The following is a 27,042-nucleotide window of genomic DNA, read 5'->3' on the forward strand; positions in this document are numbered from 1 at the left end:
CAAATAGCTAAATGCACGATTGGCCTCAGGCTTACGAGCCAAAAAAACATTAAGTACGGTATTGAATTAATATTGGAAATCTGTGATTAGTGACAGAAAATAGAGCTATTTGCTGAATCTATTCCCGACCTTTAATGTCAAAAGCTGGAGCTATAAAATGATCGTTTTAATGCGACTTATTCTCTTTAGTTTAAAGACATTATAAGTGAGTCGTGTATCGTAGAGTTATTAATCTATCCAGAAAGCATTTGTCATACGTGTTCTTCTAACGCTCTGAACGGATTTTTAACTGCGTAATTAAATACATGTACAGTTTCTATCGAAAACTTAAAAGTTGTGTATTGCTCCGAGTGAATAAGTAGATAGTGAATATCATAAATTCATTGTGTAGAGTGTTAAGTCCTACATTCCTTTATACGATTACTGCCTGCAAATTAGCTTAATAAATTCGCAATTTGTTTTCACCCCTGAATGAGTTAATATTCTCGTGTTTTATCATGCCATTCAGTATAGCTAAGTTTCATGCGCAGATCGTTATACATGGCATCTACCCGAATACACACAAGATACAATTCAATTTATGACTAAATGTGTGATATTATAAACTAATAGGCCTATTACTTTGTAACAATATACACATCATTATTCTAATTATGTACATCTTCTTATAACCTATTCTGTCATGAAGACATAAATAAAATTGGACTACTCTTACATCACACAACCCAATGTTCATTTATTATTTTAATCACAATTCCCACTCTTATTATTATTTTGTATTAAAGGCTGTTTAAAGGTTTTTACTACCGTATATAGTATAAGGAATAACATAATGAATGAGGGAACATGAAGAACATATGCTGGATTCACATTAAATTATTCTATCCTTTAGAATATTATTTTCTTAATCATATACAACATAATGATAATATAAAGATTTGTATTGTTTGTTGTATATTATGGAATTTTTATTTTGAAATAAAGTGAACATAGTTAAAATTTCAGATATTAATTTTATATCAAAATTTAAATATTTAAAAATGCAAAACTACAATAACAATGATATGATACTAAAGGTTAACATTATGATATCAATGAGGAAAAACAGAAAATAATGAAAAAAAGGTAGAAAATGTTAAAAAATTATGGAATGAAACATTGAATGAATAAAGGTGGTGGTGAACCACAAAAGATAAAAAAAACTACAATAACATTAACCATTCAAGCAAAGTGGTAAAAGGTAGGTACAAATGACATTAAAAATGGAATTACACACAATAAAATAAATTTAAATGTACCCGGAATTTATTCTCTAATATTTTCTGCTTCATATTATGTTGAGAGTTTCCTCATTATTTCTTATTTTGGCCTAAATTGTCTTACAATCTATTCGTTCGTAATTAGAAATAATTAATAGGCCTACATCTTAATCAACAACCTATTCTTCTCAACAGGAGAGATTGAAATACATGAATGATGTCATCAACTCGATCATTTTGAGGTTTCTTATAATGATTGAACTCGAGATGGTACGGAGGAAAACATGGTTTCAGAGGATCTGATGGTAGGTTTTCTCCTAAGTAGATCATGAGAACAAAGACATTAAGAGTAGTAATTTGGCAGTAAAATTAAAAATAATATGTCGATATGGTTTCTAGAAACAATTTCTGAAGAGATATAATTAAACTTAAAAAGATCGAATAAAATGATAATTAAAACATATTGTTATATTAGGTTCTTCCTGTTTAAATAATAGCAAAAATGAACAAAGTAGAATTTCTCCTGAGCCTTAGTCTAGTAATAATTGTGTTGGTACACAACCGGTAAAATGTAGGTCTACCGGTGGGCATATTAATGATTTTAAGTCCCACTTTGTAACAATGAATAGATAGATAGACGTGATGTCTGTTGGTTCATCTCATGCCGGGTGAAACCCACTGTTCAACGAATCATTATTTAATAGAGCACCCCGTTTTGCATGGGTCATTACATGCCTTTGTGAAACTAAAAGACAAGAACTCTTCTTCGTCGCCTGCTAAATGCACACAACAAATAGGCAACAAGTGGAGGTATAGATCAACCATTTAGAGCCATTGTCTTTTGAGACCTGCCACTTATCGACAATAAAAACCTATAAGCTTGGTTAATCGGTTCAAATTGGGGGTTTCTACCTGCTAATTGTGTTCCCAGTCGCCATTCGTCGCTCGCGTATGTGACATGGGTCTAAATTTGGGTATTTAAAATAGGTCTAGTCAATTGATCGTTAAAATAGTATTTTTTTCATAAGTAGGCCGAAATAAAAGAAAAGAATCCTAGAGAGATGTGTTTTTGTAGTGAAACTTTCACAAAGTTTTCATCCTGTTTTACCTAAACTATCAGTCGAACTTGGACCAGCTCCAATGGGGCGTTCCGTTCTAATTAACCGGATTAATCCTCCTCAAAAACAATCCCTTCTCAGCCAATTAGGCCTAAAGTGCCCTTTTTTATTTAAGGGAAGTCAGTGAGAGATTATAGGCCTAACCGTTTAATTCTACGTCTGAAGTATTTTAAGACCATGGTGGATTTTTTAAAAACAATTTAGAGAACAATGAAGCGTGGATAAAATTATTTTTGTTTGTTTATTTGAATTACAATGAATCACATTTGCAATATTTTGTAGAATTTTAGTAGAAACACGCACTCCCACAATTTTCTTATTTTGTGACCTTAAGTCTCCATATATTCTACTTGCTATTCATCCTTCTTCTTTACTATTTGTTCTTGTTCTTAGCTTATTCGAACGAATTACCATGAAAAAGATGCTCCTGTAAAGGATGATGCAAGTTTCATTTGAGAGTGAAAAAAAACGAGTTTACGGGATAGGTCTGAATAATGCAAAAGCAAATGTTCTTTCTGTCTCAATTTCTCTTTTCTTTTTATTTAAAAAGTAGGTCACCAAACGTGCTATAATAATAAAACGCCAATATTTACTGGTCTGGAAGAGAAACCTACATTCGTAATATATTTCATAATAACATAAAGAAACAAAATTCCATATTGTCTGCAGCGTAAAGAAAGTTAACATATGGGATTCTCAGTTACACAATGGGTAGGATTGACGGACTATAGTGAGAGCAGACCATGCTAGTTTTTTTGGCGTCGGGTGACTGTCTGTGGGCCTAGCCTGTCCTGATTACTAATGTATAGAACTTTGTCGATTGATTAATCGATTGACGACCCATGACTGACGTTTCACAAGTGTCAGTTCAACAGATCTTATGTGCGCTCAATTTGTGTAAGCCTGCGCACTTTCTTCGCGAAAGTAATTTCGAGACACAATCGCCGTATAAAATGTCTGATGACTTTATTACAGCCTACCATCATATCACGTCATAGCAGTGTCATATTCCGATTTTGTAAAATGGTCTCTAAAATCTACTATGGTTCGGTCTAATATACATTTTATGTACGAACTACCACGACATAAAATGGTATACTTTCAAACATAATATTTCTTCAAGTCAATCTTTCAAAAACAAAAAACTAACACATGACGTTAGCGTGTCACGGGGGACACATTGGAACATCGAAGTGGATATTTATCAGAATATAGTCAAATATGACCCTATCTCCATTTATACCGCATCTGAAAGAAAAAAATAAATCAATTGTAAAATATCTTTAAAAGTTTCAAGAGTTACAAACTACAGAGGGCGCCCTAATATAAGTTTATTTGAGTTGAAAAGTTCAAATTTCTTGATTGACAGGGAAATTACAAAAAAATATTAAAGTATCAAGTTTTACAATATTAAAATAAGTTAACCAATAGTATCCGCTTTCGGGATAAAAACTGACTTTGTATAATAAGTACCCATTGTGTTACTAACTCTGTGGTCAAGTGTCCGAAACTGATCAGTTAATTGAGATTATACACCGAGCTGGCTCTCTATATCATCCTATTTGTGTTTCGCTTATCATTGTATAGGTACGGTACCTACAATATGAATAATGATATTAATAACAATAATTAATAAGTATAGCAATAATAATTATGAACAAACATACTAATAAGAACATATGATATTGTGTGATATTTACTGATATTTCAAATAAAAACTTAACGAAAATAGAATAATTAATAGACATCAATATTATATCAATAATATTAATAAATTAATAATCATAATCAGAATGATGATGTAATAATACATGATGCATGTTGCGGTTGGTTAGGAATGTTATGATAATGATAACGACGTCAAACCGTGCACTGTTACTATATACAGAAACAACTCATAATTATTATTACTAAGCCGGCTACAACCATTGTTATACTTAACACAGTGGCCATTACCGCTACTTTACAACAATTAACCTTTTGTTGTGATGTTTCAATCACGTGCCATTTAATTGGCAAGATGATGGTGAGTTAAAATCCACAAAAGGCGCAAATAAGGCGCTAGATTTGGCCAGCTTCTGATGTCAAGTTCGTTGACAGAATTTTTAGTTGATTCATTGGTGACCGCGACGCGCGCCTACAAACTATGGTACGCGCACAGTAAAAAATGTCATGCTAAACGTCAAATTTTGATAAAACAGTTATCAACACGACTTTGATTAACGGAAAAAGTTGTTACACACCAACTCATTTCGGATTTCGTGTGTGAATGTGAACGCAGCGCCCGGAAATATAAACAAGGCAGTCAGTGTGAACTACACATAAACAAAAAAAACACAAAACAGTGTTACATATTCCATGCAGAAATTATTGTGTAATAAAGTTTGATATCATTGTAATTTGTCTTTTCATTTTAACTTTAGCGTTTGTGACATAACTCGTGTGAACTAGGGGCAACGCTGCCTATACCCTTTTCATCTGTTGAAATTAACGATAAAATTTCAAGTTCAGGAGATGTAGGTTAGTGAATTTGAGTTTATCAAACTTATTTACTGAACCATTACAGGGAAAACTGAACAACATTGCCACAACTCGTCGTGAATGAAAACGTTTAACAATTAACAGACAAGTGGTATGGTTCTGCCTTAAACGCTCTTTTGTCCGAAGTGGTCCATCCAAAACCCATTTGGCTCCACTAGTATTCTGTGGTTAAACCATAACAGTTATAAAAGACAATAGATCACAATAAAGGCCAATAAAAAGAACTGCTAAACCTTGATCGTAAAGATCCGGTATTTTTGTCGTTAATATCTTTTAAGAATTAAAAACAACAATAATCATCGGTGTTTGTTTGTATTTTCTTTATAAAACTGTTTCGATGAGCATATTTATGTCTCTGGGCTGTAGACCTAACACATGGAATACAAATAAATCGGTGTTAGGTTCCCCCATTGAACGAATTACGACGTAAATAACTTTAAAATAACCATAGATACCACCAAGTATTTATTTAGTCTAGGTGCGAAAGTTACCGGATTCGTTAATGAGCTTAGGCCATATTTGTTTCATTTCATTATTTCATATTTATTCGGTCTATTTCAGTACATACATAATAAAAAAACTGGGGAGAGAAATTGGGGAGACCAGGGTCAACCTAAGTGAACTTAATCACTGTAGCTGAGCCGGTTGACCCATAATTTAAACAGTGAAAGGCCCATAGTTTAAACAGTGCACAAAACATTAGTTTGACTTTTTTTTGTAGGTTTTTTCATTTCATGTTTTTTTTTATTTCACTTTACTAATAACGTAAATAAAGTGGAGGAGCCTATATGAAAGCATAGCTTGTAGTAAACACAGTGTGTGATTGCTTATTATTTGTTGAATAACTCACTCTGTATCTATCAGGGTTCTTTACTAAATCTATTACAGAATGCACAGTATGTATAGATAAAAACAGCATGGAATTATAACAAAGACGTTAAACAATTCGGCAACTTGTTCTTTTTTACTCATCGAATCCTACAGATTAAGTACGCTCGCCAATTGTTGTTTTATCTATTTTATCTTAATTGTGATCCATATTTTACACATGAATATGAAATACCTAATCAACTCGATCGCATTGTTTAACTGAATCTGCGCGGTGTTCGTGGTTTTCTTTAACCGTAGGCCCAATTGCTGGCCCAGCTGTCAGCCTATCTACAACTAAATAAGAGATTTTCTTATAATTGAGGCTATGGAAACGTGTGCTGAGGGATCACGAACCGTATAAATATTATCTATAACTATCATTTTATCGCATAATTTTAAAATCCTCTGTATTTTTTACCGACATGTCGCCTTTCTTGTTAGCTCGAGCAGACAGGACAACTTGAAACGTAAAAGGGTTAGTAGTTCCATCTGTCATCTCTACTATTGTCTGTAGCCTAGAATATGGATCCTCTAAATTTTGAATTACAATTGTTTTTCATTGGTTTGAATTATTTACGATGCATTCGAATATTTTACCAGAAAGATTATCCCCGGATCAATCAGGTTGGCATAAACTACGTAGGCCCAACTTCATAATTTCAAAACTAATTCTTAAACCGAAACATCATCAACGTCCGTTTGGTGAGTCAATGTTGCCCCCTTCGCTTGTAACTGTATTAATCAGTAGTATGTTTTATCCATTAGACCGCAGACAAGTAGTTAAATAATATTTTATTTGTTAAATCATTTTGTATATAGACATTTATGTCAAGTTTTATGGAGACACCGACAATTACCAATCCAACGTTATAATAACAATAAGGTCTATCATCATGAAAAACTATTTCACTTTAAAATTCAGCGTGGACAATCAAGTCGAGGGTATTTATTATCCATTGATACGAGGCTAATCCGGGCCAATAACAACATCAATCCGTGCTATACCACAATGCTATAACAATACATAATAACTATTTAACAACAAAACATTCTTTTAAAACGGTATTGAAATGTCAAGGATTTCATAACACAGAATGTGGGTCATATTGTAAATACCAAAACATTTTTTTATTAAACGCTTACTGTATAAGGATGTTAGATTAATGTTTCACCGCAATTAAAGTATCTTTAAATTATAACTTAATTTTCAAGGTTGTTGACCCCACATATAAGATTCAACATTAAAATTAATTTTAACAAAAACAATTATTTAAAAAACGTATAAGCCTTTTTGGTTTACTGTAGTATTAAAATACTACAAGAAACTCAAGGTTGTTGACACCGCCTTTTTTTCATAAGATTCAACATAGGCCAACATTAAAATTAAATTTTAAAAACGTATAAACCTTTTTTGGTTTTTAGTTGTGGTCGATTCATCTATATCAAATGAAATATATATATTTTTTTCTTTCATTCCACAACATGGTATTTAGAAACGTATGGTACGGACATCCGTTCATCTGGCAGACAGAGATGGCACGATGACAAGCGGAAGGACACACTCAGGGAAAACAGAGAAGAGTGGAAGAGACTGGTTCAAATCGTTATAGAAGCCTTGACGTTGATACTGTCAGACGAGACTAGGTAGGGCCACCTACCTTCTGTTATCTGTTATTAAGCGAATCACACGCTCAGTGTAACATTTGCTACGGATCCATACACTGTAGAAGACTTCATTTCAGAAGACACTGGTTCATATCTGAAGATGCATGGTCGTTTGGCACGATCATTACTCTTTTAAGTATGTGCAAGTTTCGTGTTTTTTACTTTACTAATTATTTTTTAACTAAAATGTTTAAAAGTCAACTGAACTTTTAACTATGAAACACTTGCCATGTGTCTGAAACACTTGCCATGTGTCCTTAAACGTGTACACGTGTCTTCTTATTCATTAGGCGACAATAGCACTTTTGATAAAATGTACATTTGCCGCAAAGAAAAAAAAACACAAATATTTAATTGTAATACCGTAATAGTTTCAATTTTTCCTTTAGTTTTACAGACTACATCATTATTATTCTTTTTTTGTATAATATCATCACCGTCAAATCATTATCAATTTATTACCATTCAATCATGACGTATTTCCTGGTTGAATCTGTGGAAGTACTGAAACATAAATAAAATGAGCTGAAGTCTCGTTTACATTTGATTATCATTTAATACTAAGAATCTCTCATTTGAGAAAACTCTAAAAGTTGGTTCCCAGTCTAGGAATCAACGCGCAAACTTTCGCTTGTGATTGGTCCACTCACTTGCGTTGCGCTTACGTACTTTTTCGTCTTGGTGGGAACCAAAATTAAAGAGACACGTTTCCGTGAAACTATCTAGCTATACGGCCAATTAATTAATAAAGATTCTACTTTTATTACTTCTAATACCGTCTATACCAGGGTTTTGTATGTTATACACCCCAGTTAAATGTTTTGCCAGGCAATGTTATTATCCCTCCTCCAAAGCCTTGTCTACACTATCAAACTTTATGTGACAAAAAATGTGATGTGCCCATATATGGATATGATGATGTTATTTGGGCATATCACTACCACATCACACTTTTTTTTGTCAAACTAGTTTGATAGTGTAGATAGAGCTTTAGAGTGAAGGCATCACACCTTTTGTCAAACTAGTTTGATAGTGTAGACAGATTTTTAATCATCAACATCATTATGTAATCATTATTATCATTTGCATATAATGATCTTTACTGTCAATCGTCTTAATGAATAACAAACAGATAATAAAGTAAAAACGTGTAAAACGCATTGCAATTACATTTTAAATATCTCAATGAATCCAGATGAATAAATAATGTCGAATAAATGTAATTACAATACGTGTTACACTAACACGTTAAACGCATAGCAATAAGTACATTACAATACAACAAATTAAAATGCTTGCATACAAGAATCTATCAATAGTTTAACGCTGAATTTTAACACATATATCTCTAACAATTTAGCATATTTAAAGACTTTTATCACAACCCGCTTAGTATCAATGACTTAAACACCACACACAATGGAAGAAATAAGTAACAACGCACACTTACCATAATAACAAATTAGCTAATTTCGCATAGTAATTATGTAACCTAACTCCTTACTCAAAAGTACTAAATAAAATACACTATTTTCATAGAATGCTATTTTCATAAGTTTTAGGCAATCAATTGTTTTTTTACTGAAATAATCTTTTAATCGAGTTTTCCCAATTTTATTTTTAAAAAACCCAGAAAAATGACAGTATTTTGGTTAGAGGGACTTTGAGGTAACACGATAACGTTTTACAATGTTGACTACCAGTAAAAGGTAATTTTAAATTTTTAAAAAATGTATGAAAACAATATATCCTTCACAAAAATAATAATTACAATATTTTCCCTAAATCCATGTTTTCCATCCATGAGTATTTATCATAGAAAAATAATACATTCATTTGTCTAAGTGTTTATTATAATATAGTTAATACGTCGATATTTAAAAAACATGATATCAAAATCTCGTCTAAGTTCAGTGGCACCAAAGAAAAGCCGCGTGTTATGAAAAATAATCCAGTTTTAACCCATTGATGTCGTTCTTTGACTTTCATTTCTCCTCGTAAGATTAGAAATAACTATGGGTATAGAAGTTGTTTTGTAATATTTTTGTTTATACGATTAATATAAAAGAAAATTGTGAAGTTATGTAAACTAAATTGTATTTACTGTTTTCGGATTTAACAGCGACCTTCGATCGCCCACCGCAATTATGATACACATTTTATTCGTTTCAGAGCGTTATTATCATTAAAATAGCTAAAATTCCAACATTAATATGATTATGAATGTATGACTAATCTCCATTATTCTTTATTAATTGTACGAATTTAAAATAAATCTTGTAATTTATTCATTCATTTATTCTTTATTTCGTAATCAATAACAAATATAACATAATAAAAAGCTGTTTATATACAGTAACTAAGATGCAATATACAAAACACATTAATGAATAACAACCACTCATTATTATTTTCAAGTCTTTTGTTTTTCCTATATCTTTAACATTTTATATTTTATTCGGGTATAAAAATATATAAAATTTGTAAGCAAAGGCTAAACAAATTTATATATTTAAATTTTATATAATTATTAAAATAAATAGTTCACCAAATACAATTAGAGAAAAAACAAGAAAATACTATAGGTCTAGAAAGGTTACAAAACATCCAAATTGCATTACATTGAGATATACAAAATAATTAGTGTTAATAAAAGTAATATTAAAGTATAGATATAATAAAAAATAACAGTATAATATATCAGTATAAGAATAATAATTTTAGACTATATCATTAATTTAATTATAATTTATTTTGTTATTTTACATATTTCTACAACACAGTTCAATCATTTGAAAACTGTATGTCAGATGCTATTCGGCCTACATTATTGATAATCGAGGCTTGCAGCCCGTCAATGCCTCATATTTACTAATTGCCCCGCTGTTAAATTTCAATTTTTGAGATTGTTTTGTAGCCTTTTGCGTCGACATTCAATTCACTAAATGTGCATTGATATTATAGTATTCGTTTAGTAGCGAGCAGCGCGTGATTAAGGGGAATCGCTCTAAAAGTTTCACGGATATTTCTCTTCTAACGCATTAATCTTTCTTCACACTAGAACCTTAAGTTTAAAAATTACCTGGATTTCGTCGTCGGATATCGATATTGAGCTCAATCAGGGATAATGTGATGAGGATGTAGGAAGAAGATCGCCCAATTATCATTCGCGTCGGCATGCGGTGTATTTTTAATTTAAGCAAGTTGTTTAATTCGTCTTTGACTTTTTCCCTATCAGCCAGACTGCCTCAATCAATTGCTGCCTACTACTTCGTATCAGTACACTGATTATCATTACAGTTTCAGGCTACTTTTCTCTTGTCAGTTTGCGTGTTCTGTGAGACGGCTCACCCCTGGTCGACCTTCGCGCTTGCAAAGTGTTATTTTTAAAAAGTCATTTAAGTATATTTTTTTACCGATCCGTTTCCTTCCGTCGCCATGTACATTCAATTAAATATCATCAACCTCTACTGTTAAAAGTGTGCCTACTCTAAATTATTAATTTTGTTTAATATTTTATATATACGTATTCATTTCAAATATTACCTACAAATAAAAACGTAATTTTTCATTGTTAAGTAATTATCTAAATAATCGATACACCTTTCGTTGCCCTAAATAACATTTAAATCCTCTTTGAAAGACGCTTAATATTACCAGGAATGGATGAGTATGAAGAGGTAATTATTGTAGAAACGATTCCATATTATGCTCTATAGCCTCGATCCAAAAATGTTATACAATTTTAATCACATTCTTCTCTAATTAATATTGCTCAATCCTGTTAATAATATTCATCGGTACAATGATATTTATTTTATTCGATATTCTGTACTGTTTATTATTTCTCTTCGCTTAGATATCCAATGAAATTCCAAAATATTAAAAATTCCAAACACTATAAACTCTGTTTACTTTGAATAACAAGATCGCCTCAGGTTAAAAACAAATCGAAGTGTTATTATTAATAATTAATTATTATTATTATTAATCTTAAATTTAGACTCTATATCTATATTTATGTAATTGTAGTTTGCTAATTACGAACAAAATACTCAAATTATAAGAACGTATTTCTTACCGAGGAAAATGAGTAAATTCAATTACCTGCAAATATATACACAGCTTCAAAATATCCTTCTTAAATTAGAATTAAGTTTGTTTATTTTTTCTATTTATATGAATTTATTTTAAATTATGTTTTGTTCTTCATGTCAGCTTAAAGATATGTTGTCCCCCATTTTTTGTTGAATGTGCCAATTTAATAACCTAACCACCTAACAGTTTTGACCAAAAACTAGATCGAAAAAATGTAATTTAAAGAAAAAAAAATCTTAAATTGTCTGTCAGACAATGATTTTTTGTTTCTTTTTGAAACAGGCTAATAATTTTTTTGTGAAGTGAATAACTTTATTAAAACTGCAAAATTGTCTATTTAAAGTCTGATTTTATTAATCTTCGTTTTTCAATATTTTCAACCACGATCATAATGAAAAACAACTGATTATATTTTTGTTTGTAAATAAATAAAAAATCATTATGATCAATTTTAATTCTCATATCATTGAGACAACACAGTAATAATCATATACATTTTAGTAATTACTTGGAATCTTTGTTGCGTGGATTGTTTTTTCTATCGTTGTTTGATACATAGACTTTGCCTTCCCAAATGAAGTTGATGAATCGTTTTCATTCAATCGAGACTTGTTAACTTTACTATTAATTGATGTTTTCAATGATCTTTATTAACCTAACCAATTTCACGGAACGATTGTGAGACGCTCACCCAAACTACGAATTAGTGTACATCGCTTACGATAAATGAAAAATAAATAATATACTAATACGAATTTAAAGAGAAGTTATTTAAGCTATAAACATTTTATTTTAGAATAGTAACTAAAGAATAATATTGATACAGATGATACATATTGTGTCATTATAATTAGGCAAACCCATTAATATGAATGATTTGCCCAAATATGGTAGTGATATGCCTAAATATATGGTAGTGATATGACATCATCATGTCCATATGATATGGGCACATCACATTTTTTTGTCACATAAAGTTTGATAGTGTAGACAGAGCTTTATTGTTTTATTGTTGTAGGCCTATTTGTTGTAAATTGTGAGAAGCTCGTCAAAATTACGAATTATTACACGTCGCTTAAATTAAATTAGAATATATAAATAAATAATAGCTGTTAAGATTTAGTAATTAAAAAATGACAATAGTACATATTGAATATGCCTAATCATCAATGTTATTGTTTATTGTTGATTAATGTCATAAATACCTTATTTTCCATAGCGATGTGTACATAACATTCTGCTACTTGACATAAAAAAAAATTTAAAAATGATATATTATTCGTAGATGAACTAACGAAAAAGAAAAAACAGACTTAGCTATAATTATATAACCGCAAAATATTGATACTTATTATTAGTTTTAGTTCTCACTCCTAACCTCTTCTGCCGGCGCCTATGAGACCTATATTAGTCAATACGGGCAATTATCCTAGCGATAACATGGCCTAGGATTAAAACAAGGATTAATGTATACGTTTATAATCAATGAACCTCGACGGAAATCCTTAACTTAATTGTCAATTACGATTAACCTATAAATAATTAGTCCTATATTCAAAATCGGTCCTAATTAATAGCACTGTATAAGAATATATTTCTAGGCTAATAAAAAAGTATACGTTCGCACTGATGATAAGTTAGGCTGGATATATAATGTTCTCCTGCCATACTAAAAAATAAAACCTGGTACAACAACAGATTTTTCTTATTGTGTTGATCCAACCATGGAGAACTTATTTCTCCATGATCCAACACAATAATGTAAGATTCTTTTAATGTGTATGTTCTAAATAAATATTTGGTAGTAAATTTCAAAATTATGTATGTTAGGAAATGAGGAAACTGGAAAATAGGACTAAAATGCTTAAATTCCTGATGAAATTTGCAGAACAATAAACAGGAATAATAGTGGCATTTATTTATTTATAGAATGATTTACCTCTTCTTGAATTCTGACTTTAAGATGAAAACCAATCAATGCACTACTGTATCTCCACACCAATGAGTGAAGATAGGCTAGTGGCTGCTCTTCGGACAACGAAATGCCCAGTGACAGTACGGGTTATCAATCAGAAAAAGTAAAGATGTTGTCCACACTCATGTTTTCCGCATCTGTACATTCAATTCAATTCCTAATTTTAATTTTAGCAAGTGTTTGTATTTTAATGTAGTCCGATCTTCTCGCCTTTTATTTAATAGTTAACCCTACCTTAATGTTCCATTCTTACATTCTTTATCATTTTATGTATAATGTTTGTGATGTTTGTGTAGTCATGGCGAAATAATTTTGACTAAATACAAAAAATTAAATTTCTGATAATTTTATTATCAAGAATAATCAATGAGTTTATCGAATTCGTACAACAGTTTTTTTCAAAATATTATCAATATCACATCCAGCACAATACGTATACAATTAACATTTTCAAAACTATAGTAAATGATACATTTATAATAGTACATATATAAATAACATAAATTACATGATATTTATTAAATAACATTGCGTTCACACTGCACGCGTGTGAGTGATGCGCGTTCAAAATGTTGTGTAAACCACAACTTTCTCGTGTCTCATCCATTTTGTGTGACTTTAATTGCCAAGTTATAACTATTGTTTTGATTAAAACAAATATGTTTATTCACAAATGACTTGTTTTAATACCGGTTCTCTATCATTCTCCTAATCCTCCTCTAGCTACCCACAGCAATTTGCCTGTTAACATCTAAATCTGTTCAGTTGTATTCGCAGATTCACTAAATCGGCAATGAAACAAAATTAAATGTCATTGCCGACATTTCAAACGTAAAGTAGATACTAAAGTTCTAGTGTAATGAACTCATTAAGCAAATATACATATAAACTGCGATATATAGAATTATTTAAATATCACGGGATTTAAATGACTCTTAAGTGTATTATTATTCTAACGTAACTGGTACATGATAAAAATGCAAATTATAAGCACACATTAATTAATTAAGGATTGAAATCATTTTATAATCCCATATTTTCATTTATCAATTATATTTTTCTCCATTTAGGCTAATCTAAAATGAAAACAGTAAATTAATATTTATAGGTAAGTTCAACATTTCGTGACGATACACGAAAAGACAAGACAGTTTACGCATACGTAATGTTACGTAATGATACGTAATTATTATGTCTTTTCATGTACCACCACAAGAAAAACAAATTGGAGAATTACAATATAAGAATGAATATTAATATGAGATAATGATTGAAAATCAAATCAGAATATGGAATAACAAATGTGTTCGGATGCATTTACACAAAAATAAATCGTTCAAATGTAAGACAAATTAATATAAGATTGAATTTATGGAAATAATAATATTAAATAATAATAATAATAAAATATTTTATAGATAATTGTAAAAGTGAAGTTATTTAGTTATTATAGACTAATAATATAACGGTGTCAACTAAATGTAGGTGTAGTAATATTATCATTGCCTTTGTAATCACAAAGTTGTCGAGTAGGCCAATAAAACCAAAATGAGTAACCATTTCTTTTTATATTGAATCAGTCGCTAGTTAAACCGTCTCTATTGTCATCTAATTTCTATTAATTTACATTCAATAACATATTTCATTGTATACGTCAAATTGCAATCAAGTTCCTTAAGTATTTTAGTTCTTTGATTCGTTATCCGCCTATTCAGTGTGTTCCAATATAAATTCACAATCAATATTAATCTGTTATAACGAAATGGAACAGAAAACCTGTAAATTAAGGTATCTTTGACCGATGGGCGGTATAAAAACAATGCACTTACACATCAAAATATATTTTTACTATTGAAATAATAATACAAATTGGAATTTTCATAGTAATATTTTCTCTTCACAATTTTTATTTTGCACGAATTTCATCTATAATGAACTTAATTTATAACGAAATAATTTACTTTATATACATTTTCATAAGTATACACACAATTTTATGTTCTTCTTTGTACAAGATTTATAAAAAGCACCATTTATAATTCAACACCCTCCTGCCATGTCGCCTACCTTAAAATGTCGGGACACCTTGCAATCGAATTTCGTTCTCCTTCAACCAAAATGTAGGCCTACGCAAGCAAGTTCATCTTGAAATATATAAACAATATATAATATTTGTCTATGAAACTATGGATGGTATTGTAGGCCTGGGTGCCGAAAGTCCTTGATACGGTGTTTGGTAAGAGAACGGGTATGGGAGCACCGAGGAACTGATTGCGGCGGCGGAGTTTTCGCTCATGTTACGTGAATGTTCGTGGTATAAAATCGGTACGCGCACCATCCTTTGTGCGTTGTGCGCCATACTGGCAGCTTCCATTTCGGCAGCTAATTGCCTCTTCCATTTATTCCTTCTGTTTTGGAACCAAATTTTCACCTGTGTTTCTGTCAGTTGTAACGACGCTGCTAGGCCCGCTCGTTCCGAACTCGACAAGTACCGTTTCATATCAAACGTTGACTCGAGCTGGAACACTTGACTTCTGCTGAAAACGGTCCTGGTTTTCTTCTTACGTTTTGGGTTTTTAATGTCTGATTTTTTAGAATCTTCGTTGTCCGATTCCCCTGACTTACAGTCTAATTCTGGTGATTTAGGCCTTTTATCATCATTAGCGGAGCTTAGTGAGTCGCTCACCTTAACGGGGCTTGATGTAGACGAGGGTAAAGTACGTGAATGAAGGTGTGTTTGACCAAGTACTGGGCCTACAAAAAGAAAAAAATTTAAAAAAATTCAATGATTTACAATAAAAATATATGACGTCTTACTTTAAATAATTTTCATACACTTTGGAATTTCCAAACATTTAAACATTTAATAATTTTAACAAACAAAATTATAAAGGAATGAAAACATAGTTTGTATGGAATTAATGTTTTAGTACCGAATGATCTTTTAAATAAAATAACTACATGTTAATTGTATGAAATGTATTTTAAATAAACTATTTACTTTATTTATTACAACACTATAGCCTAAAAGACGCTGTTATTAGTATCATTAAAACTATATATTCAGATTAAGTTGCAATTTAAGGTAAAGCAATATATTAACTGTCAATCTTTCTCAATGAAATATCTTGTATAGTTATAATGGATTGTTTTAATTACACTCACCGATTACTATACCACTTTACTATATTAGTATTTAGTATACAAGTTGTTAATTTCTAATTTAGCCGTAGTTCACACATTACATTGCTTGATATACTAATAGTTTGGATATAAGATTGTTTTGTCTAATTATTTATATACAATCATTGTTTGGGAAGCTTAGGCGTTGGTCAATCGCACTTTAATTCTGTGTAATCGTGTGGGAATAATTGGACTTATCACTGCATTATGACTTTTGTGTTCACTATTTTGATTTTTCTTCATCGTCAATGTTTGTAACGCAATGTCTTATTCTATTATTAAGTGTTTTTAAATTTGTACTGTATAACTATTATGCATTCTGTATTGATTTTGACACAAGTTTAGCATGGTTTTTCTAATACAATAACAATTATATTTATATTGGCCCTATGTTATTCACAAACTCATTTGATTTTTGTTTGATCAATTCTTATTACAAAGTACTTAAAATAACATTATCTGTCTGATACCGTATAGGATAAAAAGATTTAGAACAACAGGTAATATTTGATTATGCTGCGTTTGGAATTTTTAAACCTTAATATAGGCCTATGTTATAATTACACAGTTATGCTCTTAGATACATTTTTAAATTTAACTTACTATATAAACGAAAAAAGAAAGAAACGTTATTATTTTACATTATAACAAAATTACATTTTTGTTTACTTACGTTCGTAGTTGTACGGGAAATATGGATTTGCTCCGTGCATCCAGGCATACCAAGTTAGAGGTGGCACTCCTAACGGGGGCCTAAAGTGATGTAGGCTCATCTCTGAGGAAACGGACATGCCGGCAGGCCAGCTACTTCTGGTGTCTTTATCGGCTGTTTTGATAGGGCTAGACGGTGAGCTTGGAAGACTAGGCTGGGGTGAGTGTCTATCATTGCTAGTTGGGGATATCGGTGGCTCCGTCTGTTTCGTTGTTGATTTCGTGTCTGCCAGAATACTATCGATCGAAAAACGCTTAGATGGTGTAAACCTTGGTTCCGTCATCTTAAATAAATGTTGCGAATTTATTCGATATTCAGGAAAATAAAAAGTTCAAACAAAGGTGTCGCAGTTTAGATCCTATAACGCAGAGGCAATGCGAATATAAATGCGACCCCTTTTATGTAGTGAAAAGTCTAAATTTAACGGAGCGAAAAAACAAGTCAACTATCCAGAACCAGTGATTGTGTTTAAGTGTTATAACTTTGGTAAGATTTAACGAACGAGTGATCTGTCTGAGAACCGGAGCGTGAATTTGTGTACCGTGGAGTGTGACAACCCGATGGCGCCGTTTAGCTACAACACACTAATGCCTCAATCAAAAGAGAACCACAGTTAAATGGTAGTTCAGTTTTCTATGACTTCTCTTGTTTAGTAACACAAAAGATAATGGGATTATGAATAAAGTCCTTCTAAGTTGTCCCTCCTCTCTTGTTGAGAAAAATCAGAAACATTTTGAACCAATCGACGAGATATTATCAGTTTCTTCTGTCAGGAGTTTGATTGGCGCGTCGCCGAGTGAGCGCTCGTTTCCGATTGGCTCACTTTGTACAATTCATTAGCATACTTTGTAAAACGTCTTTTCATTTTATGACCATCAATATCTTCTATCGCTATGTTTAGTTCATTTCTATTGTGATAATAATACGCTTCCCACTTTGGTTAACCAAACTGAATTTGTTTTGTTCTGTTAGGCCTATATATATTGTACTGAATGTGAATTACGTTACCATATTTATTATGTTATTATGATGATTATTATTATGATCTTTCATTATAATATGATCACAACACAAATTATTATTACCACGATACTGAAATTAAAAGTTATTATATTATAAAGTAAGTTTCATATTATAGATATATTGCTTTATAAAAATAGATATGAAAGAAAGAAAGAAGCAAACGAAATTGTAAGATTGATGTTATTAATCACCAAATATATAAAAACCCATAAACTAAAAAAATGAAATTGTAATATTTTGGAAACGTAATTATTTATTGTCGCAGAGTAAAATATAACTACTGTTTTATATAAATAATATATTAGGCCTGTATAAGAAGTGTATATACATTCTTCTGTAACATATGCACATGAATGTATTTAAATACTCGTTTGTTGATGTTAACAATAAGATGGTGATAATTGGAGAATAATGGGATAGTCTGGGACGTTCTTAGCTTTTTAATGATCCGTTTTGTTCAAATGGACATCACCGTTTAAAGTCTCATATCCTTCTAGTGAAAACAAAACGGAACACGGTTTGTTGTATAGCCATGTCTCCAACTAACAAATTACAGAATAAAGGACGATAATTAACCTAAAGAGACTAAAGCGTTAATTGAACTGTTCTTAGAGTCGCATTAAGCCCAATGCCTACAGACTGGAACAGCGACTACATTCATATGCTAATGTGAAAATTGCTCCTCGTCGCCGGTGACAAAATGAGCAATAGATAGTCGTACCAGAAGAAGAAAGGCCTAGCTCAGGCTTCGCTGTGATGTCTGACACGCACGCAGCTTGGAGGCCTGTCAGAAGCTCTTCTCTATATGCCTATATCAACAGAAGAAACCATCTACATTCGTTCTAATTATAAGTATTGTGTAATCAGAAATGTATTAGTACATTCGAATCATTAACTAATTAAGTGTTTTGTTCCTTTAAACAAACGGATATCATTTTTCTATGACATTGTTACGTCTGTTAGAAACAATGTTGTAAATTAACCTAGTTAACGGAACTATGACATAAAACATTTATTTATTAACAAAGAGTAATATTATATAATTTCCGAGATTTAAATGAGTTTTTAAAAAATTAAACATATTGTCAAAAATAATTCTTTGTTGTTGAATACCGTAATAGTTCAATTCATTTACTTTGACCTAAAATTAGAACGAAAAAAATATTATATAAAGAAAAAATAGTCAACCGGAAGTTTTATAAGCAGAATAATTCTTTTTTAATAATTTTTGGGCAAAATAGCCCTTACAAAGTTGTATTTTATTCATCTCTATTTTACCATGTTTTAAATCTTTTTATACCTTTCAAATCGACGCATTGGTTCCTTTGATTTAATTTGTATGCCTACATTATGTTTTAATGACTATTTATATTGTAATTAATTAAATAAGTTAATTAAAATAATTATTTATCATTAAGCCTTTAAATATGTTAGTATTACTGCCCGCCGTCTATTGTTTATTTACTAATATTTATTTATTTATTATTGTAGGCCTATTTTATTATGTTATTATGTTATGTAATTATTTGTATATCTCCTGCATTACACACTTTTTCTTCCTCATCTTTACCAGTTAAAAATTAATTATTTTTCAGTATTTATGTCGCCTGTCGATCAAATGATACATTTTCCCTTGTAATTATATCCATGTTGTTGTTTGATTTTGGTCGAAATAATATATTGAATTTTTAAAAAGGCTGTATTTTTTATTGAATTGTATTTCATATAAAATATATTTAATCTATGAAGATTTTAATGGCGGATTCGTTAGATTCATGGCTCTGATAGTACACATATTCATTCGTTAACGTTTTATGTTGTAATTTACTGTGACACATGATCTAATAGATATGCATATATTTTGATTTATATTTTAAATATATATATATATTTGTGTTAGTTGCAATGTGTGCAATGCAGTAATACTTTTAATCTGAGGATCTGGGTTCGCAGTTCCGTCCGAAATTAATTCCAACTAATATAGGAATTACAATGCGTATTGCGGATTAACTCAAGTTTAAGCTTGCTTCCTCGGACGCAACGCAAGGACGTATGCGCAACGCAACGACGTACGCGCAACGCAAGTGAGTTAACCAATCAAAAGCGACGTTCGGGTGATCCTTCTCGTCGTGATTGGTAAAATTACTTCCGGTGCGCTTACGTGCTTGCGTTGAGCTCTAGTGGAAACCAAGACTTACAACAAAATATAATTGATAGACAAAATACACGCATCGATCGAGAATTTGTCAGGTGATCAAGTGTAAGTAAAAGTAGAGAGTGAAACGCAATCGTTTTATTTATTCATCATAGATAATAAGTAGAGGTTTCTACTACTGTAAGTATCAGTATCAGTAAAACCGGTATATTAACTATGGCATGTTATGTTTTAGAGGCTATACCGTGACAGTACTTTAGCGTAATAATATAGTAATCTTGTGCACGTATTTGACTAGTCACAGTTTCAATCAGTTCATGGTATTGAGGGCGCTACCAACCAGGGAAGTTCGCTGCTCTAACCATGTAACGTTATCAAAGATCTTTAACAAGTAAAATGTTTCAAACTCCCTGAGATTTTAGCTAAAATATGGACTTTTAATAATGAATTATTATACGATATTATATGATAAGATCATACACATACATGTATATTTATTTGGTGTTTAGTAGCCAGTTATGTAAATAAATGAAACGGTCGAATTTTTTCGTGAAAAAAACAATTTGTCAAAAATGGCCAACGTGGTAGTTATCCTAAGGGAGTGAATTGTCTGGTGTAGTTGCCATAGAGGGGTGGTTGCTGAGGAAGTGGGGGCAGTTGTCCGGCTGTCCTAAGAGGTAGGAAAAATTAATAAAAGAGTCGAAATAGGTCAATTTTTCGAAGAAAACCCCTGGTTATGGTTAAAATATGAGGTAGATGTCTTAATGGGTAGTTGTTCCTATCATAGAGGGGTAGTTATCTGAAGATAGTCCAAGACTTATGTTAAAAAGTTACAAAATATGCCAATTTTGTTTCGGAAAAACCCCAAAATTCAATTATTATGCAATAATATTGCTACATATGCGTATATATTGAGTTACCATCATCTTATAGACCCATAGTAAGCAGTTATTTTAAAAAATAAAAAGGTCAAAATTTTGGTATTTTTTGAAAAAATCCCAAAATATGCACTTTTTAAAATTCAATTATTATCCAATAATATTGCTACATATGCGTATATATTGCGTTATCATCATCTTATAGACCCATAGTAAGCAGTTATTTTAAAATATAAAAAGGTCAACATTTTTGTATTTTTCGAAAAATGCCCAAAATATGCACTTTTCAAAATTCAATTATTATTCAATAATATTGCTACATATGCGTTTATATTGCGTTATCATCATCTTATAGACCCATAGTAAGCAGTTATTTTAATAAATAAAAAGGTCAACATTTTGGTATTTTTTGAAAAAATCCCTGTAGGCCTACTATAGTACAGGGATTTTTTCGAAAAATGCCCAAAATATGCACTTTTCAAAATTCAATTATTATGCAATAATATTGCTACATATGCGTATATATTGCGTTATCATCATCTTTTAGACCCATAGTAAGCAGTTATTTTAATAAATAAAAAGGTCAAAATTTTGGTACATTTGGAAAAAATCCCTGTACTATAGTACAGGGATTTTTTTCGAAAAATGCCCAAAATATGCACTTTTCAAATTTCAATTATTATGCAATAATATTGCTACATATGCGTATAAAAATTTTGGTAATTTTTGAAAAAATCCCTGTAGCCTACAGTGATTTTTTCGAAAAATGCCCAAAATATGCACTTTTCAAAATTCAATTATTATGCAATAATATTGCTACATATGCGTATATATTGCGTTATCATCATCTTATAGACCCATAGTAAGCCGTTATTTTAATAAATAAAAGGGTCAAAATTTTGGTATTTTTGGAAAAAATCCCTGTACTATAGTATAGGGATTTTTTCGAAAAATGCCCAAAATATGCACTTTTCAAAATTCAATTATTATTCAATAATATTGCTACATATGCGTATATATTGCGTTACCATCATCTTATAGACCCATAGTAAGCAGTTATTTTAATAAAGAAAAAGGTCAACATTTTGGTATTGTTGGAAAGAATCCCTGTACTATTAGTATAGGGATTTTTTCGAAAAATGCCCAAAATATGCACTTTTTAAAATTCAATTATTATGCAATAATATTGCTACATATGCGTATATATTGAGTTACCATCATCTTATAGACCCATAGTAAGCAGTTATTTTAATAAATAAAAAGGTCAACATTTTGGTATTTTTTGAAAAAATCTCTGTACTATAGTACAGGGATTTTTTTCGAAAAATGCCCAAAATATGCACTTTTCAAAATTCAATTATTATGCAATAATATTGCTAATATTGCGTTACCATCATCTTATAGACCCATAGTAAGCAGTTACTTCAAGAAATAAAAGAGTCAAAATTTGGGCAATTTTTGAAAAAAAAAAATCCAAATCGAAATCAATCCAAAATGTTGTCCAAGTCTAACAGCTGTCCAAAGAGGTAGTTCAGTTATGTTTGCTGTTGTCCTAGGGGATAGTTATGCCAAGAGTGCATCCTATGAGGGTTCAGTAATCGTCTGGGGCGGTTGCCATGATGGCAGAGGTTGTTTTCTAGTACAGGGATTTTTTCGAAAAATGCCCAAAATATGCACTTTGAGGGTACAGTAATCGTTTGGGGTGGTTGCCATGATGACAGGGGTTGTTGTCTTGTCATATAGGCCTAAACTACAATTCAATATAAATGTGAACGTTTAGCTGTAATAGGTTTTGCTTCTCGGTGCCGAATATAGGTCTACATAATTCATTGTTTAAATCCACATTACTTGAATGGTCCAATGCGTAGACACATTACGCCAATTTACTAACATAAGTGTGTTCATTTTGTGCTAGTTATTGCTATTCCATTCGCGATATAGAGGAGCAATTGCATGTAGCTAATAATATCCAAGCTTGGTGATCACATAAAAATAAATCAACCAAGAAGTAGACACTGGTGTTAATTAAATGAGACCCTTCTAGATTTAAGTAGTTCCTTTAAATTGAAAGGTCGTTCGAAGATGGAACGCTAAATGCCTTAAACACGGCTAGGCCTATACCTTTTCAGTGAAGCAATTGAAAATTGCTAATAGCGCTTCTATGGAACTACTTTTTGACTAGATAGTCAACCCTTATACAATAAATTAATGCGAGATGTTCGCCAAAGTGTCTAGCATTGAAAATGATTGATTTCTGGCTCGTCAAGTATTGTTCAAACTACTTGGCAGTTTTAGGCGATTAATTGGCAAGCGTAATACTTTGTAAATTCAAACGCCTGAAAATTATTATGATAACACTTAAGTACTCTGAAATCAATTGAACACAACACATACATATGATCGATCACTCATTCCCCGCTAGCGTTTCCAATATTAGCATCTAGTTGATTTTAAACTACGTAAAAACATTGTGTTCTATGATTTTTCTCTTCTTACAAAACGTTAAACGAGAGCGTTCAGAAGCGTATTAAACGATTAGTTAAATATCTATATTTATTATTTACAAACAGCAAACGCTGGGGAACAGTTTGTGCAATATAACACCGCAACAATATACTTTTATATAGGCCTACACCGTACGTACATAAAATATGATATATCATATAATATACCTTGTCATTGATTGGTTAATTACACAAGATTAAGATTCAATTTATTGTCACATAATATTACATACATGAAATTTGTTTTCCTGAGCTTAGAAACATAGATACAATACAATTTAAAACACAATATAAAAACGTAGCACCTTAACTAATTATCTTGAAAAATGTACATTATATAGATGACAAGCATATGGGAAAAAGGAGTCTTTAAATCGGTTGGTTTTAACTTTGCATCACGTGCTGTGAGTTTATTCTATTCTACTCACGAACAAATGATATGTTAACATTAAACTTACAAGTAAAATTTACCCGATGACTTAGTTATCATTGCGAGCATCATAGATTGTAATCTATTGATGAAATTTGAAAATACATGAAGGTGGACTCGCCTACATAGGCTTACACTTTACTGTATTGGCTATTGAAAATAAGTAAAAATAATTATTCGTTTCTTTCCACAGTCTCATACAAATCCAAGTCACTTTTAGTAATTATTATTTTCAAACACGTCCAGTACGTGAACTGTCATCCGGCCAACGTGGTTCTAAATGGCGCCGAGTTAATATATCTCTCGCCTCGTTAGTTCTCGAGTCATGGCAATTTCTATTCACTCATATAAACTCAGATTTTTTTTTCCAACTTTTAACAGGGAATCACTTAACTGTTTAAGTAAAAGTGCGTCATTAAAGCATAACAATTTGTTTTATGTATTGTCTCAAATAATCGAGACTTCTTCTTTCTATATATTGGTAATGGATAGTGGACAATAGGATTAGGAGTTTGCTTGATTCTTTAATGATCAGTCTATACTCCCCTACTCCGTTATTCTAGGCCTTTTGATAGTTAGCTACGACCTGACGCCAAAAGGTAACAGTTTGTTTTCATTACAAATCAAACCGGCTTTTATTTGTAAATCGATGCGTTCCCGCGAGGTCGACGATTGGTCAAATCACGTCACTTACGTTGCGCTTACGTCCTTGCGTTGCGTACAAATGGAAACCAAGGAAGAATGAAATAATTTCACTCTTCCCTGTGGAAACCATGGCATTAAGACAAATGTGTTTTTGATTTTAAACAAGTCTGCCGATTACCAGTTTTCAGATATATAACACCACATTCAGCACAAGAGAGAGCTTGTTAGTCTCTATGTTGGAGAAGGGCTATCATTAAATCGTTAAGTTCGTTTGAAGAAACCTTAATAAAAACTAAGATTTTTAAAAATCAAATCAACTTAATACGGGTATTTTAGAATTATCAATAAATACATAATATAACTTCTCTTTCAATTTAACATTTTTTCAACCTTAAAATGACCCCCGTCCTTCTTCCAAAAATGCAGACAGTATAGCATTATTATGTAATACCATGTTGATTGTTGTTATATTACTTTAATGTTGTACTGCACATTGTCGATCCTAAACGAGTGGCCAATTATTTTCTCTTTTGTTCGTTAATAGACTTTCCACCCTGTAATTCTATTCCCATTAAATAGCATTGTTCCGTTACCGAGGTAGATGGGCCTATAAAATCTGTACACTTCTCTCGCTCTTAAGACGGTTTTAGCCCCTTTTAATTCTTTGAACTACGATTAGACGAGTAGGACGCCGACGTTACATCTATCCATTCAAAGTTGTCGAAGAGCTAAAAATTAATATCCGAGACTACGATACTTGTTAATTAGGCCTAGCTTAATTAAGACAGTATTATACTATAATATGTACTACGGTAGTAATTTTCATTTTTGAACTTGGAAACAGAAATGAAACCTTGGAAACGTAAATGAAACTTGAAAACGTAAATGAAACTTGAAAACGTAAATGAAACTTGAAAACGTAAATGAAACTTGAAAACGTAAATGAAACTTGAAAACGTAAATGAAACTTGAAAACGTAAATGAAACTTGAAAACGTAAATGAAACTTGAAAACGTAAATGAAACTTGGAAACGTTGATCATTTCATGCTAGGCCTATTACGCTTACACACATCAATCTTGCTTGTATTTTGTCTGTATTTTTAACGACGTGTTTTATCTGTATTTTACCAAATTTTAACATCTTTGAACTCATTTTTATGTGAATTTCTAACTTTGAACAAATGAAAATAATTCAAACTATGTACATATTTTACTGTATTTAACCATGAATAAATGAATACTGAAATCCTGCCCATTCATCGCAAAACATACACTAACACTATAGGAACTAACTATATGTATTTAGGCATAAATTGACGCGTTGCAACCAGAATAAAAATCACAACATAATAAGTTAGTATTTGTACTATAATAGATATTCACTGCATTTTTGCTATTATTCTATTTCCGACCGTAAGGTGGCGCTCTTCATATTACCATCGTTAAAGAATCGAATGAGAAACTTATTAGTAGTTTAAGCCAAAGGCAAAACACATTAAACTATATCTTATAAACGTCGTCTACAACCTAATTGTTCCCATTTATTTGCTATATGTCCTTAAACGTATTATTCGTCTGTAAAAGCTTTAAGATTAGGTACGCTGTTTATGTCAAGTTGTCTTGTTATTTACATACAAAATACAATCATCTTCGTCAAATCTTAAAAACACTTGTATTCCAAATTTACTGTCCTAACTAGGTTAACTATTAAATATAACGTCTTAACTGTCTAGCTATGTTTTAGGCTTAATAACTATTATTTCCTAACTATATTATTAATTCTATCTTCTTAAATACTTATATGCATTTATTATACAATTTTTGTTTTTTTGTAAAACTTATTAACCCTTTTTTCTGTTGATTTAAGTACTAGTTTTTAGTCGCGTTCAAAAGCGACTCTATAGCTCACTATGTCGGTCGGTTGGTCGGTAAACACTAACTCAAATTTGCGCACATGTTCTTTCCTGATTATCATTGTACCGTAA

General features: G+C 31.2%; 1 protein-coding gene and 1 long non-coding RNA gene across 2 annotated transcripts in view; one reads left to right on the plus strand and one right to left on the minus strand.

The window, feature by feature from the left end:
- Positions 1-27,042, plus strand: part of LOC144837361 (uncharacterized) — a 260,004-nt gene that overhangs the window by 76,015 nt on the left and 156,947 nt on the right. The window lies entirely within an intron of this gene.
- Positions 15,703-17,964, minus strand: LOC144838375 (uncharacterized). The gene is made up of 2 exons (XM_078693713.1): positions 17,383-17,964; positions 15,703-16,280 (listed from the first exon to the last, which is right to left on the minus strand). The coding sequence occupies exons 1-2, from the start codon at positions 17,702-17,704 to the stop codon at positions 15,703-15,705; spliced, it is 900 nt and encodes a 299-aa protein (XP_078549839.1). The 5' UTR covers positions 17,705-17,964.

Source organism: Antedon bifida, chromosome 3, assembly GCF_963402885.1.
Source record: "Antedon bifida chromosome 3, ecAntBifi1.1, whole genome shotgun sequence".
NCBI classification, from domain to species: Eukaryota; Metazoa; Echinodermata; class Crinoidea; order Comatulida; family Antedonidae; genus Antedon; species Antedon bifida.

Bases quoted from the DNA above. Each gene is read 5' to 3' on its own strand.
- LOC144838375 (XM_078693713.1), bottom strand. From the start codon at position 17,704: ATGACGGAACCAAGGTTTACACCATCTAAGCGTTTTTCGATCGATAGT. The intron at 16,281-17,382 runs GTAAGTAAACAA...TTCTTTTTGTAG, and splicing joins TTTCCCGTACAACTACGAAC to GCCCAGTACTTGGTCAAACA.